This window comes from Osmia lignaria, chromosome 10 (genome assembly GCF_051020975.1).
Source record: "Osmia lignaria lignaria isolate PbOS001 chromosome 10, iyOsmLign1, whole genome shotgun sequence".
In the NCBI taxonomy this organism is placed as follows: Eukaryota; Metazoa; Arthropoda; class Insecta; order Hymenoptera; family Megachilidae; genus Osmia; species Osmia lignaria.
The window spans coordinates 3,052,238-3,068,077 of NC_135041.1; the positions used below are offsets into that span (position 1 = coordinate 3,052,238).

At 36.4% G+C, this 15,840-nt stretch overlaps 2 protein-coding genes and 1 long non-coding RNA gene across 3 annotated transcripts; 2 read left to right on the top strand and 1 right to left on the bottom strand.

The window, feature by feature from the left end:
- Positions 1-1,479: 1,479 nt before the first annotated feature.
- Positions 1,480-6,531, top strand: LOC143305729 (uncharacterized). The gene is made up of 3 exons (XR_013062869.1): positions 1,480-2,900; positions 5,331-5,419; positions 6,257-6,531. It is a non-coding gene; the product is annotated as an uncharacterized LOC143305729 (long non-coding RNA).
- A 279-nt stretch (positions 6,532-6,810) lies between these two features.
- LOC117610678 (uncharacterized) lies at positions 6,811-7,674 on the top strand. Its single transcript, XM_034338315.2, has 3 exons — positions 6,811-7,184; positions 7,280-7,444; positions 7,559-7,674. The coding sequence occupies exons 1-3, from the start codon at positions 7,163-7,165 to the stop codon at positions 7,672-7,674; spliced, it is 303 nt and encodes a 100-aa protein (XP_034194206.1). The 5' UTR covers positions 6,811-7,162.
- LOC117610671 (uncharacterized) lies at positions 7,649-10,473 on the bottom strand. Its single transcript, XM_076690578.1, is given in 4 exon segments — positions 7,649-8,828; positions 9,807-9,884; positions 9,886-9,929; positions 10,461-10,473. Coding segments are annotated over 4 exon segments (675 nt in total). The 3' UTR covers positions 7,649-8,288.
- Between the last annotated feature and the right edge of the window lie 5,367 nt (positions 10,474-15,840).

The following is a 15,840-nucleotide window of genomic DNA, read 5'->3' on the forward strand; positions in this document are numbered from 1 at the left end:
TTTTTCTCAACGTATGGTGTTTATTAGCGTTCAAACGGACCAGACCACCCTGTGGTGAAGTCTACCCGTGGGTGCTATACCCGCGAAAATTTCATTTGTGCAATTATCGAGACGAAAAACGAAATCTACGAAATCGAGTGTCTCTCTCACGCATGGCGTGTACGTACATGCTTTCCGTTGATTGTGTGAGTGCACGCATACAGGTTATAGCACAAGGAGTCTGTGCCCTTAAGGGACGTCGAAAAGGCGCTTGGTAGCAAATACATAACACAATTTTTTTAATTGTTGTAACTCCAACACGAAAGGAAAACGCTAAACTTCTAAATGATTGTCCACTAGACAAGTACCTATAAAAACATTATTATATACATAATTATCGTCACAGTCTAGTTTAGTGAGCGTGTTAATTTGTAATGATAGTGATCTTTTCGTATTTAATTTCTAGGATTAATAGTACGAAATAAATGGAAGGCGTTGAGAGATTTTCGAATCGTCCTTTCCAAAATTCATAAACCTAGATCTGGGGATGCTGCAAATTCGAATAACAGCAGTATCCAATGGAAATACTTCGAAAAGCTTTCTTTCTTACAAGATCAATTCACCCCAAGGGAATCCACAGGAAATTTTGAAAAAAACGTTAACGAAGAAAATGTGCTAGAAATTTATCAAGGGGATACTATATTAATAAAACCTGAAGAGACTGAACCTAATTCATCGAGTTCTTCTGCGACTATAATATATGAAAAAAAGAAAATTAAAAAAATACCTAACACTATCGAAAATGTGGGCGCGGAACTTTTGGAATTAGAAAAAAAAAAATTGAAATCTTTAGGGAACAAGAACCGACAAAGAGCAGTAGAAGATGATGACCTAAATTTTTTTAAAAGCTTAATACCACACATAAAACACCTATCATCGTATGATGAAATATCATATAGAGCGAAAATATTAAAACTTACACAAGATTTTATGAAATCAAAGAACACAGAAGACATATTTCCTGAAAGTTATGGCGAAATGTCCACTTCTCAGGAATCCGAAAATTAAGAAAAATCATTGTATTATTTTTTTTTAAATTCTTCATTTTTTAGTTTATCGTTCGTATATTTCAATTTATTGTTCGTATTATAGTTTTTAGTTTATCATTCATCTTTTTTAATTTATCATTTGTATATTTAAGTTTATTGTTCGAAGTTTTTAGTTTATCATTCATATTTTTTAATTTATCATTCGTATATTTTAGTTTATTGTTCGAAGTTTTTGGTTTATAATTCATATTTTTTAATTTATCATTCCTATATTTTAGTTTATTATTCGAAGTTTTTAGTTTAATTATTACTGACAGAGACGATACTATCGATGTTGAGAACACCTTCGTCAATCAAACTTAATAGTTATTAAAGGATACCATGGGTATACGGATTACGCGTAGTTACGGCACTGACGCGGCGAGGTAGGTGTTACGACGAGTCGCCTAAACGTACGTTAATCGAATTCTTCCCACGATCGGACAAACATCGTGTTACGGCCACCCGCCTAAACGATCGATATTCGAACAATTGAACTCCTCACGACCGGACACCTAAACATCATATTGCGACCACCTACTTAAGTATTCGATAAGACGCGTTCTCACGGACATCCCACCTTGTCAATCATCGGCCCCTTCTCCACCACCAACGACATTATAAAAGACCTTACCGGACATAAGCGCAGTCAGTCGGGATCATATTATAAAAATAAAGTGCTAAACCTTTAAAAGTGCCATTCATTTAAAAACCTGTGAACTTTCCACGTGACATAGGCATACAATGGCCGTCTGGCGGCAACGCGTCGTAGTCACGTTGTCAATGGATATTTTCTTTATTTGTTCCAACACCAAACTATACCGATACTTTCTGTGCATGATTTCTTCATCAGAAATGTTTATAGAATGCAATCCTGTATATTAAATTCCTGCTAGATAAAAGATTTTTCATAAAAATACAAAAATAGCGCGTACAAACTACCTACGGCACCTCTTTTTCAAACTTTGACAAGCACTTACAAATATTAAAAGTCATTAAAAAATATAATTGTTCATACAGACGTAAAGAGGAAAGTCTCCTCTATCTTTTGACATAAACCTGAACTGCCTCGCATTTTTACTTTTCATGTAATACTGTATTTTTTCCCACAACCACACATTTTCACAAAAATGCCTGTTTCTCAAAAACTGTACGTATAGGAGCAAAACGGTTTGCAGATTCGTAATCAGTGAATAAAAGCCTATAAGAATCACGTAATGGATATTGCAGATCACAGAAAAAGTTCAAATTTGTTGGACTGTGTAATTTGTGTTTCATCGGATTCTCTATGAGCGGTCGCAACTGATGATTGTTGTATCCTTTCTACTTGAGGAGATCCATTTATTTCGGGTGCAATTGTTAGAGGTGTTAGTGAATAGATATTTTTCACGTTGTTATTGCCTTCTTTAGCATATAAATTACGGCGCAAGATGATGTGTAAATCATCGATATTAGTAAATTTCATACAGCATGAGACGCTCCGTAACGGTGCTTTATATCCTTTTGGACCTCTTGCATGGGAATCAAACAACCAATAGCAGGTGGTCTCCGACTGGTTGCTGCATGATACAGTTACTGATGTAAAATTCGCAGTAAGAATTCCGTACATATACTGTTGAAAAAACGTAGTCATACCATTTTTTAAGTTTGGAAATCCTTCATCACCGTAATTAATATCAATATGACCATTTACAGACATTTCATAGTGAACGGTAATATTAACTCGCCTATTATTAAATGATATGTGTGGCAATAATTCGGTTACGGCTAAATAGTCTATTATACATTGACTTCTCTGGGGTCAGGATTACTTCGCGCTTCAGTACAATCACGGTAAGATTTATCTCCTACTAAAACTACATAATCGACGTCACTAGTACTCCACGTACTAAGATCGAACAAATTAAACGCAACACAAGCAACTGCAGCTATGCCAGTACATTGCTTACCGCGAGATTCGATACTGAAGCGATCACTAGCTTGATGGCACGAGCTTCGTAAAATAACTACATTATGTCCCACATTCACAAATCTAATGTTTGATTTAGTATTTATTTGAGTAATCTCAATTTCGGTTGTTACAGTAGAAGGCTCTTCCACGACATCAGCTATTTCCAAAATGTTATTGGTAATATTAGAAAAACATGGTCGTACATCTTTGTACAAAGCATTATTTTTTAATAGCCATTGTAAAGCTACTCGAAGTTTGCCAACGTTTATTTGAAATTGTCGTTGTCGCTCCAAATTTTCGAGGCTTTCCACTACAATCATTATACCGGTTTGGTTTAATCTAACTGGAACTTGTTTGGCTACTTCGAACACATCACGGGCAAATAGGACTACCTGACCTTTGCACCAATCTTGACTGAAGCGATTCTGAATTTTCATGATTTTAAGAAACGGTACTATTCTGCACAACATTTGTTTTTTGATTTCCGATAAATCTGCTATCTCCTCAGGTACAGGTACTAGTTCCATTTTATTCCAGAATGCCTGTGATGGAACTTTGTGTTTTTTAAGATGATGTAAGCAACGAGAACATGTTATCTTCTCAGATTCTAATAGATTTGCAGAAATTAGACGAGACAAAGGCTGCGTGTGCAAAGCGTAACGTTGCTGCGAATATAAAGTCTTGTAACACACTGTACGCGGTACATCAGCAAAAATATTAATAGCCGATTTAAAGTAGTTTTCCTGAAGGAGAAGTTTTTTTCTCCGCTGTTTAGCTAGTTCATGCATATTCCTTAAACGTGCATTCCTTGATTCGATACGTTCACTTACAATTAATAGTACTTTCCACATACGATTTCTCACAACCATTAGACGTTGCGAACGCTCCTCATTAGATTTGTTTGCTAAACGCTTGCGGATTAATCCGATACGACGTGACCGTTCCTCAGTAGATTCGTTCTGTAAACGATTAGAAATTATGCTTAGCCGACGTTTTTTTTCGTCTATCGTTTCGCGCGATACTTTCGAACGAGCATTTTTTCGCTTTGCAGACAATCTCGAACGGCGTTCGTCAATAATTTCTTGACACCGTGCCTCTGTGTTTCTTTCACGTTCTTTAGAAAGACGTAATTGCTTGACATCGTCCGATTCATTCGCACGAGACTTTCTCATACGGGATGCATTTTTTATAGGTCTACCCATAATTACATATATCAGATCTTTTTTTATTTTATTTTATTAATCAATCGCTGAAAGTAGAATTGGCACGTTTGTTTTCACAAACAATAATTCGATCAAAACAGAAATTGCTCGTTTCTTTATATTCGCTTAAAGCAGAATTGGCCCGTTTCTTTATATTCGCCCAAAGCAGAATTGACTCGTTTGTTTTCACAAACAATAATTCGCTGAAAGCAGAAATTGTCCGCTTCTTTATATTCGCTCAAAGTAGAACTGGCTCGTTTATTTTTTTTCACAAACAATGATTCGCTCACAGCAGAACTTGTCCGTTTCTTTATATTCGCTCAAAGCAGAATTGGCCCGTTTGTTTTCACAAAGAATGATTCGCTGAAAGCAGAATTGAACCCATTTCCTTATTTATATTAAAATAAATTTTTAAAAGTTGGGATTGTAAGAATAAATTTTATTATACCTATTACTATCTTCCACGGAATAAATTATACATTCAATTGACGACAGCGTCGCAAGGTATTAATTCCAACTGATTGCTGCTCGTCGTTCGTAACTTGGCCGAGGGAAAGAGTGGGCGTCTGATTGGTCGTGTTCCACCTTCGCTCACACGGCTTGTGTGTGCCAGGATTGGCGGTGTGTGTGAAGAATCCCTCCTTTCCCCTGCGCCGGCTAATGAAATTGTGTGACATTGGCCTGCTACCAATTCTCTCGAGCTCAGCGTAGCTTCGAAGCCGTAAACAAGGAAAGAGAATATGTATTACGCGAGAAAGCGAGATAGATGAATTACAAACGGATGCCGCGAGTAAAACAAATCGGCATTCAGTAAAGAATATTGCATTTGGACTAATTTTCGTTTTACCTTGGAAAAGATCGTATCGTTGGATTGTTGATTCAATTCTGATTAAAATAAATAATGAATCTAAACACGACATAAATCGGTTGAATTTTACTTCAGTTGGCTGGATCAATTTAAATTGATTAATAATAACAAAACTTGTCCGATTTACGTCGTGTTTGGTTTTGTTTTAATTAGAAAAATATCACAAATCTGTTGATAAAAGTTTCATAACAAAAAAATTAGAAATAAAATCGTTTCATCGTTGCATTAATATTGTTTTGCAGATATAGAGTGGATTGTTCTCGCTCCGTCCTCTTTTCACTCGCTGTCCTTATTTATTTACGTTCCAGCCAGTCGACAAATTTCAAACAATGTAAGAACTACACGATATTCGTGAATCCATACGACGCAAATACAGGGTGTCTCACTTAAACGGATACAGAGCTCTTATTCCGTAACTATTAATGATACAAAAAATTGTTGATATGGAAATTGCATGGGAAAAGGGGGTCTATGTTTTGGCCGAAGTGAAAAATCTTTTGCATTATTAGTTTAATTTTTATTTTTTAAATGGAACCATATATTTTTTTTCAAATCATGTAATAGTGCTTCTCAAAACGAATTCATTAAGCTATAATATATACACTCGATTTTAATCAGTTTTCAAGATATAACGTTTACAAATTTCCCGATTTTCAGTGGATACGATTCGGGTTGAGTGGCTAGTCGTAAAAGCGGCCGTATTGTTGCGGTTTCTTATTCTTTGGATCTGCCGTTCCTAGCGTAGACCCCCGCTGTGGCACTTACCGCTACAATAGGGTCATTTTTACGACTTGCTACTCAAACCGAGACGTATCTACTGAAAATCGGAAAATTTGTAAATGTTATATCTTGAAAACTAATTAAAATCGGGTGTATACATTATAGCTTAATGAATTCGTCTTGAGAAGCACTATTACATGATCTGAAAAAAATATATGGTTCCATTTAAAAAATAAAACTTGACCATCATATCTCTTAAACTAATAATGTAAAAGATTTTTCACTTCGGCCAAAATATAGACCCCCTTTTCCCATGCAATTTCCATATCAACAATTTTTTGAATTATTAATAGTTACAGAATAAGAGCTCTGTATCCGTTTAAGTGAGACACCCTGTATGTGCGGTCCTGGAATGTGCCCCACCAATTCTCTTATTCTCTTCCTTTAGAAGTCACAGATATTTGTTCAGTATTAATCTAGACGAGCTACGGTGAATATCGGTAAGTACCAATATTTTATATTTTAAAATATATTAATTTAGTCCTCAATGGTTGGTGGTTTGGTTGGGTGTAATTCTGAAAACCACTTGTCCCCGATTTTTTTTTCTTGCATGTTTTTTATACACTGATTAGGAATATCATAGTGAAAAATTGGCGACTATTTGGCCATCTTTAGCGAAATAATAACAAATTCTTTATCAAACAACATTATTATTTGCAAATTCTTGTAGGAGCGACGTGTAAAGAAATTAAACGTAGATCCGTTTATTCGATTACTTCCGGATATTAGGATTTGCTATTTTGTAGCAGTGCTGCTTCCATTTGTGAGAAGCAGTTGTATTCATTGAGATAAACGTAAAAAATTATCATTTTCATTTTACCATGAAAATCAAGTAGTCGCCAAATTTCAGTATATTTGTTAAATATCGTATATTCTCGTTAGCAGCTCGTCAACACAGTTCGACAGCATTGTCCTTACGTTATCCGCCCCGCGTCCCGCAGGATTGTTTTTCATAATTCGACCTGAGAATTGACAACTTCAAACGCTCGCTTCGCAATCACGCGATGAGTGTGAGAGTCAAGTCGTCATCAAAACATTCATTGTTCAGAAAAATCTTTTATCGAACTATTCCCAGTCCCGCGGGCTAGTTTATCCTTCTTCGCAATCGGATTGGTTCAACACAAAAATTAAATCGATACGAAACATAATGACGATATTTGTAATCAGCGTATAAAAGACGTAAGATTACTGAGTTTCAAAAAAAAAAAAATAGGGGGTGATTGCTTTTCGGAACTTTATCCACAAATGCGGATTATTTTTCATTAATTGATGAAACTTTTGTTTTCACAGAAAAATGGACGATTCAACGATCGATCGTAAGTATAATTCCAACTTCAATAGAAAATGAATATACTGCATGATTTAATTAAAAACATGCATGTAATATATATATTTCTCCTTTTTCTTTCAGAAAATGCAATAATGAATGCGCTGAATATGCTGCAGCACATTCAGCAGAGGCAGGACGCCCAACAACAGGAACAACAGTCGTTGCAACAAAACCTGCAGCAAGCTTTGCTGCAACAGCAGCAGCAGCCGCTGCAACAGGAGCAGCAGGAGGTGAAACCGCAGCGCAGTAAGTATCACTGATCTTATCGAACAAATAATTAACCCATTTGCGTCGTAAGTAATAAAAAAAATTAATTTTAAAATGGATGAACTATATACCATTTTAAATTTTACATTACAGAAAGAGGAACAGCTGCCGGTACACGTCACCGCCCCTTCCGCGGAAAATGGCCGTGTGGCGGGAGGGGAGGCGGTAGGGGCGGTTCGCATAATAAATACTATGTGTTCTTCAAATAGCTATTTTTTGTTTTTGTTTGTATAAATAAAAATAATTTTAAAAAAATATTATTCACACTGTTTTCTTTTATTTATATTTAACCATCTAAATTCGATTAATATACTTTTTTTGATTGATAGTTATTAGGTATCCAATAAAACTACAAAATATCCTTACGGTATCCTTCAAATACTGCTCGTTCCACTAAAAAGTGTGAAATAAAATAATTTTTAACAAAAAATATAACCGACTTCGAGATGCGCTAAAAAGTGTAAAATAGTTTATATTTCGTTCATACAACTGCGTAACAATTGTACGATCAAACAAACTTACCTTAGTGATGTTCGATCGTGATTATGCTAGACGTCTTGTCTGAATAGATCAATAGGTAGTAACGCCAGTTGCTCGATCCGTCACAGTTTTTAAAATTCAATAATTTCAACAATTTTCCGCTTCCCGCGGATCACGATCGAACATCACTAAGGTAAGTTCGTTTGATCGTACAATTATGCTGCAACGTCTTGTCCTCTAGATCAATAGGTAGATGTTTAAAGATTATTGCAATTTATATTTTAACTTATTTAAAGTTGGTAGAACTTTGACAGTCTTGATAAACCTTATTCTTATAATAAACTTAAAGCTGAATCTCTGCCCCGATAACCGATCTCGCTACACTCGTGTTTTTTATCACAGGCCGATTATAAAACCGTGTAAACGTATTCGATTTTTCCGTCCAACCTGCGGCTCTTCGAATCGCCTCAATATCCACACCTCTGCGAGATGCCGCGGATGTAGAGGCATGCCTTGTGCTATGCGAACCAAAGTTCCTTGTATCAATCCCACTTTTGGCCATAACACTTTTAAGCCACCTACTGACTGACTGTGGCGTCGCCACCCCATGTGGCTTCTTGTACGTTAATAATAGCATATCTTCGCCTTGCTTTCTTATCTTTGCCGATTGTTTTATGTACTGGCATAAAATGGTCGCCACGCATAATCGCGACTGTTCTTTGAAAAACAGCAATTGTAACATCGGTTGTGTTCTTCCCGGACCCGATGTTTTTATTCTATCTGATATCTTAATTCTAATTTCCGTATCAAATATTTTAATATTACTAATCCTAATTTTGGTGAGTGATGGTACTCTTTGCGCCGCACAGTGGGACAAAACGGCTTTCGGCGATCAAAATTCGATTTTCGTGAATTCGAAAATTGAAAAACTAATTACATACATCAACAGAGAATAAACTGTAGTTTAACGTAGTGTAATCCGTTTTTTCATATTTGCTTCCGTTTTGCCGTGGTTCGCACTCAAAGTTAGTAGAAATTCGTCAAAACGAAACGCTGATAATATTATCCGTAACTTCAATGTACGATTCTAATGAATTTTACTCAGAAAGATACAATTCAAATGAATGATAAAGTTTACTAGGATAGTATAGATTCTATTCAGTGCATAAAGTAAGTTAAAATGTTAACAACTTTTTAAATAATAGGATCTGATTGAAACGAAGTACATTTAAATAAAATCTCAACTTTGAGCTTGATTTTAAAAAAATGCCACAATTTGCCACATGTTTAATTATTACTACAGGAAAGAGTGAACCTTCCTCTATCAGAATCTGAAAAAATCGGTTGCACTTTTTTGCACTGTTTCAAGAAAATGGCGATTGAATGAAATTACATCCATCTTGGCCGCTGCGGACGATGATAGAAAAACAGTACCAGATACGATTATTAACCAGTTAACTGCATTCCACATGTATATTCGTCATCCAAAACTTTATTTCGTCCTTGCAATATGCCATAATAAATTTTCATAATTGTCGAAACTGTTTTCACGAATGATTTGGTATCGATCATAATAAATATAAATAAATATATTATAATAACACATGTCTTGTCATTTTTTAATTATTAAATCCTTTTCTCTAATAGTTATTAACAGTTTTGAGTCAATTTTTTGTTAAATGACATAAAATATGTCTAATAAGTGAAGGATATTGAACGCGCTACAGTTTATACGTGAATATCTTGACACCCTGTAGTTCAATATGATTTATATTAATACAACTTAAGTATCATAATGTAGGCAAAAACTTCCCAAAATTTCATTAAAATGTTTTCAATAGAACCGAAGTTACGGAATTTTGATCGCCAAAAGCAGTTTTGTCCCACTGTGCGCCGTAGCTAACGCTAATAACATAACTAACTTCTTAGTGAGTAATTCAAAGGTTAATGCTTCGTGGGGCCAAAGAGTCCTCAAATAACAGTACTGGATCGGGGTCTCAGATTTCCTCATATTTCGGAGTTTGAGGCCGTAAGTGAGCCACGCCTCGAAAAAATCTTTTAATTATTGGATGTTGCCCTATTTCCTCTCCCGCAACTAACGCCACGGCCATGTTCTTGTTTGACTTAAACAACGCGTTAGAAATTCCAGAACTTTTGGAATTGGTGCCTGAAAGGCACATATCTTGTTCTCTTGGCAAAATTCCCACCATAAATTTAGCGGTTTTCGATACTGCTTGATTGTCCCGTCTGATAAGGACTTCATCACCACTGGAATAGAGTCTTGAGGCACTCCTTTTAACCTAAACGCTTGCCCGATAATCTCCCGACAACCAGGGAAAGCGACGCTCGTAACGGGTGTTGTTGTCTGCAATTATCAAATAACAAATCATCTTCAGGATTAAAAAGAATTGATTCTGATACGAGTAATGCTTTAAAAAGTGGAAACCACGATTGTATCAGATATTTGTCCTATAATCGAATCGAGCGCGTGAGTGACGCGGATGATCGCGCGCACGTTCTGGATCCATATTGGTTTTTCCGTTGTTCATTTTTTCTTTTTGCGTTTTTGTTCAGCTTTAAGTATAATACCATATAGTTCTGTAATGTATCCTTACAATAAATCTAATTAATTCAAACCCAACACGGTTATGGGCCCAGGTCAGCGATACCGCTGCACGAATACAATTAAGGAATATAGAAGTATGTATGAAAAGTTTGGGCCATATAAAAAGAAGTGAGGTTATGTAAGAGCGACCACGTGTTCGGAAGTAGATAAGTGTGTTAAAAGATAGAAAATACAAGCATGGCAAGTTCGACGCAACCGATCGACCGGATCGATAAATTAAATGGCAACAATTATAGATCTTGGAAGTTTAATATGAAAATGGCTCTAGTCCAACGAGAATTATGGCAACACGTGACCGGGGAAGCCGTCGAGCTGACAGATAGAGAAGCCGGTGAATCGAGAGAAAATTATAAAAGAAAAGAGGAAAAAGCTCTAGCAGCTATCGCTCTAAGTATTGAACCTGAACATCAAATTCATATCATGGATTGCACAAAAGCGTCGGACGCGTGGGAAACATTACAAAAGGTTTTTGAACCTAAATCAAGACCAAGAATCTTACAATTGAAAAAGCAAATGGTTTCGATACGACTGGAACACGATGAATCAATGAATTCATATTTAGCAAGATTAAAAACATGTAGTGACAGCCTCAAGGAAGCTGGATATGATGTAACCGATGATGACCTGGCATATGCAATGTTATGTGGACTACCAAGCAGTTACGAAGGAATAATAATGGCATTGGCAAACCTGGACGACACAAAGTTCAAATCGTCTGAAATAAAATCAATCTTGTTGAGTGAGTACGAAAGAAGAGAAGTAAAAGAAACAAGCCACAGCGTAGAGAAAAAGGAGGCATACCACAACACAAAGGAGGCACCACGTAAGCTGTATGAGCACAAGAGAGAACATGACCATAAGAAAGAACAGGAGCACAGAAGAGAACATGAGCACAGAAGAGAAAATAGAAAGTGTTTTAACTGTGGTAAACAAGGACACACTGCAAATTATTGTAGATATAAGGTACAAAATGTAAAGCATAACACTTCAAATCAGCGTAAGTACAAAGATGCATTTCTATTGGAATTAAATAATGTACAATTAGATGACTCCTGGTTAATAGATAGCGGTGCTACTCATCACATATGTAAACACAAACGTTGGTTCTCAAATTATAGGCCTATAACAGGCGAGACAATTTATTCAGCTGATAGTGATGCTGTTAATAATCTCAAAGCAATAGGTGTAGGCGACATTATGATAGAAACGTATGTAAATCAGAATGTATTTAGTATAACTTTACACGACGTATATCATGTTCCTAATGTTAGAAGAAACTTATTATCAGTATCTCAAATAGAATGTAAGCAAAAGCGTTTGATTATAGATAATCACAGGTTAAGAATATTGAATAAGAAAACTAACATGATAGTGGGGGAGGCTATTTGTAGGAACGGATTATACATTGTCAGGGCAAAAGTTGTGAGAGAATTGTGCAAGCCGGGTTGATTAGATTATATTATATCAGATTATATTAGATCAGATTATATTATCTCGAGCCTCAAGTGTCATGTTTCCACTTGACATAGCATTTCGGGCCTTCGCCTGGGTATGTTGTTTTTACGTTTCAAGTGGTCTCCGAACCTATCCTTTGAACAGCAAGAAACCGACAATTTTCGGATCGGCCCGTTCCTTCACCTCCGTATCACAGCCCAATAGAACTTTCGATATTCGGCAACGGAAAAATCTCTGGATAATTAACATTGTCCTTTTTCAATAATCACAGAGGTTCTTATTAACATTGCTCTTTTATGTACAGCGTATCACCGAAGATAATTGATCTGTTTAAATATATTTAGACGATAAAATTTGTCTAAATTAAATTAGATTAAGTTCATAAATAATTTCATCGATTTTGAAATGAATCCAATAATACTGCAAGATTTCAAATAAATTGAAACCCAAGTGACGGCATGAAACGCTATGTCAAGTGCAAACCCATAAACCTTTCCTTCGATACAACGGCAAAGAATCGACAAATTTTTCGGATGGGTCCGTTGCCTCCGTTCCTTTGGAACGGCACGCAGCAAAACGAAACTCCTCGCCTGTAGTGGCCCAGTCCTATTGCCGAACCGTTTCTATCAAGAAACGAAGAAATATTGTCCGAGCCGTAGCACGCCGTGGCATGCAACGTGGCAACGTCTGCCTATTCGAAAGGGTTCGGAACGGTGATACGATACGGGCGTTTGATACAGGTGGATACTCGGCTTTAGAGTTGGTACACTCGGATTTGTGCGGACCTTTACCAGTGAAATCCTTGGGCGGTTCGAGATATTTCCTCACACTCACGGATGATTATTCCAGAAAAATCACTGTATTCACTTTAAAGAGTAAAGACGAAGTAGCAAAATATATAAAGAAATATATAGCTAGAGTTGAGAGAGAAACAGATAGAAAAGTAAAACGAATAAGAACGGATAACGGCTTGGAATTTTGTAATAAGGAGCTAATGACATTGTTTGATGGTATCGGAATTAAACACGAGCGTACGAATGCGTACACGCCTCAGATGAACGGAGTAGCTGAGAGAGTAAATAGGACACTAATGAATCTCGTTCGCGCAATGTTAAGAACAGCGAGACTTCCTGAAAAATTCTGGGCGGAAGCACTACTGACGGCATGCTACATCAAAAACAGAGTTACACATTCTGCAATTGACGACGACACTCCAGAAGGCGTATGGACTGGAAATAAACCCAGTGTGAAGCATTTAAAGACATATGGGTGCTTGGCATATGCACACCTTCCACAGATGAGTAAAAATAAACTTAGTCATAGAGCTAAAGAATGTATATTTGTAGGGTATTCATCGCAAACCAAAGGATATAGATTGTATGACCCCATCAAAGATGACATAATACACACTAAACATGTAGAATTTGCAGAAGATCTGAGCGGTTTTGAACACATATATGGACAAAGAACATATGAAATACCAGCTTATGAAGAGACTACGAATGACGCGACAGAAGAATTTGACATAGAAGAAACGAAAGAAGAATCAGAGGAAAGACAAACCTGTAAAATAGATACTCCAAGAATGATTGAAGAGTCAGAAACGGAATCTAATGCAGAAAAGGTTGAAAACGAAACTCATATTCCTACAACACGACGAGGAAAGGTCATAAGAAACCCGTGGGGATGTAAAGGTAAACCTAAAAATATTGAAATCAATCTCACAGAAGTGATTGAACCAAGTACATTTGAGCAAGCGATCTCATTACCACAGCATGAAGAATGGAAGAATGCCATGAATGAAGAACTACAAAATCTAGAACGAAGAGATACTTGGGAAGTAGTGGATAAAGTCGAGAGTATGAAATATATTGGTAGTAAATGGGTATACAAAGTAAAAATAGATTCCACAGGTAAAATTGTGCGATACAAAGCGCGATTAGTAGCGCAAGGGTATAGTCAAGAAAGAGACGTAGATTATTTTGAATCATATGCACCAGTAACAAATATTTCGACCGTTAGGTTGCTGTTAGCTATATCAGTTTGTCAGAATTGGACAGTACACCACTTAGATGTAAAATGCGCATATTTGTATGGTCAATTAAAGGAAGAAATATTCATGAGGTTGCCACCAGGACACGACGAAGCAGAAAATAAAATAGCAAAGTTAAAGAAACCCATATACGGGCTGAAGCAGTCAGGACGTAATTGGAATAGCACACTCGATTCATTTCTGATTGAAAACGGATTTCAAAGGTTGAAAACAAACAACTGCGTTTATGTTTATAATAGCGATCTCATATTAGCCATTTATGTTGACGACATTATATTATTTTCTAAGAATGTAGACGTATTAGAACGAGTTAAGATACTATTAATGTCGAAGTACGAAATTATAGATTTAGGAAAGGTTTCTTATTTATTAGGTATAAGTATAAGCCATACAGAACATCATATGAAATTATCACAAGAGTTACATATACAAAAACTTTTAGATAAGTATAACATGAACGAATGTAAACCGTCTAAAACACCCATTGAACTAGGTATGACACTATCGAAGCATGATAGTCCTTCGAGTGAAGCCGAAAAATTAGAAATGAAAGACGTACCATATAGGCAATTAGTGGGATCTCTGATGTATATAGCGTTAGCTACGCGACCCGACATACTGTACGCAACCACGAAATTGGCACAATTCGTGTCAAATCCAGGTAGAATACACTGGATTCAGGCAAAGAAAGTGTTAAGATACCTGTATGCAACGAAAGAAAAAAGTTTAAAGTATAGTCAGGGTATTAATGAGATAGAGATGTACAGTGATGCGGATTGGGCAACCGATATTGATGACAGACACTCTCATAGTGGAATGGTAGTATTTTTGGGAGGTAATCCGATCACATGGAAATCCAGCAAACAAAAATCAATTTCAACTTCCACAATGGAATCGGAGTACATAGCACTGGAAAATGCAGTGAAAGTAGCTATGTGGATGAAAATGCTATTTAATGAGATACAAAATTTGTTAAACATAGATGTGCCACGTGAACCTTATATGATCAGGTGCGATAACAAATCAGCCATTGATTTTACGCTAAATAGAGTTGAGCGATCTAAATCTAAACATATAGATATCGCGTACCATATTACGAGAGAAAAATACGAAGAAGGTCTCATAAAGTTAAAATACGTCCCTTCTAGCGACAACGTGGCAGATATATTTACTAAGGCGTTACCGTATAATGTAATGTGCGTTCATGTAACAAAGTTAAAATTATGTTAAGTCAGAATGTAAGTGATTCGATTATACTTCAAAAGTGGGGGATTGTCAGATATTTGTCCTATAATCGAATCGAGCGCGTGAGTGACGCGGATGATCGCGCGCACGTTCTGGATCCATATTGATTTTTCCGTTGTTCATTTTTTCTTTTTGCGTTTTTGTTCAGCTTTAAGTATAATACCATATAGTTCTGTAATGTATCCTTACAATAAATCTAATTAATTCAAACCCAACAGATTGTGTAGGCCAAAATGGCACTATCAAAACCCCTTCTGCCTTGTCCGAGATTATTTTCCGAATTGTTCTTAAAACCATGGCGAACGGCGGAAAGGCAGAAAAATACATGTCAGTCTACGGCACCGTAGACGCGTCTACAACCCAAGCTTCTGGATCACTGTGCCAGGAGATGAACTTTTCGCATTTTGCATTTACGTTTGACGCGAACAAATCTATGTCAAACTTCCCAAATGTAGATTCTACCTTTTCATAAGCCCAATCTGCTAATTCCCACTCGGTTTCAGTCTGTTCCACTCT

Bases quoted from the DNA above. Each gene is read 5' to 3' on its own strand.
- LOC117610678 (XM_034338315.2), top strand. From the start codon at position 7,163: ATGGACGATTCAACGATCGATC. The intron at 7,185-7,279 runs GTAAGTATAATT...TTTTTCTTTCAG, and splicing joins GGACGATTCAACGATCGATC to AAAATGCAATAATGAATGCG. The intron at 7,445-7,558 runs GTAAGTATCACT...TTTACATTACAG, and splicing joins GGAGGTGAAACCGCAGCGCA to AAAGAGGAACAGCTGCCGGT.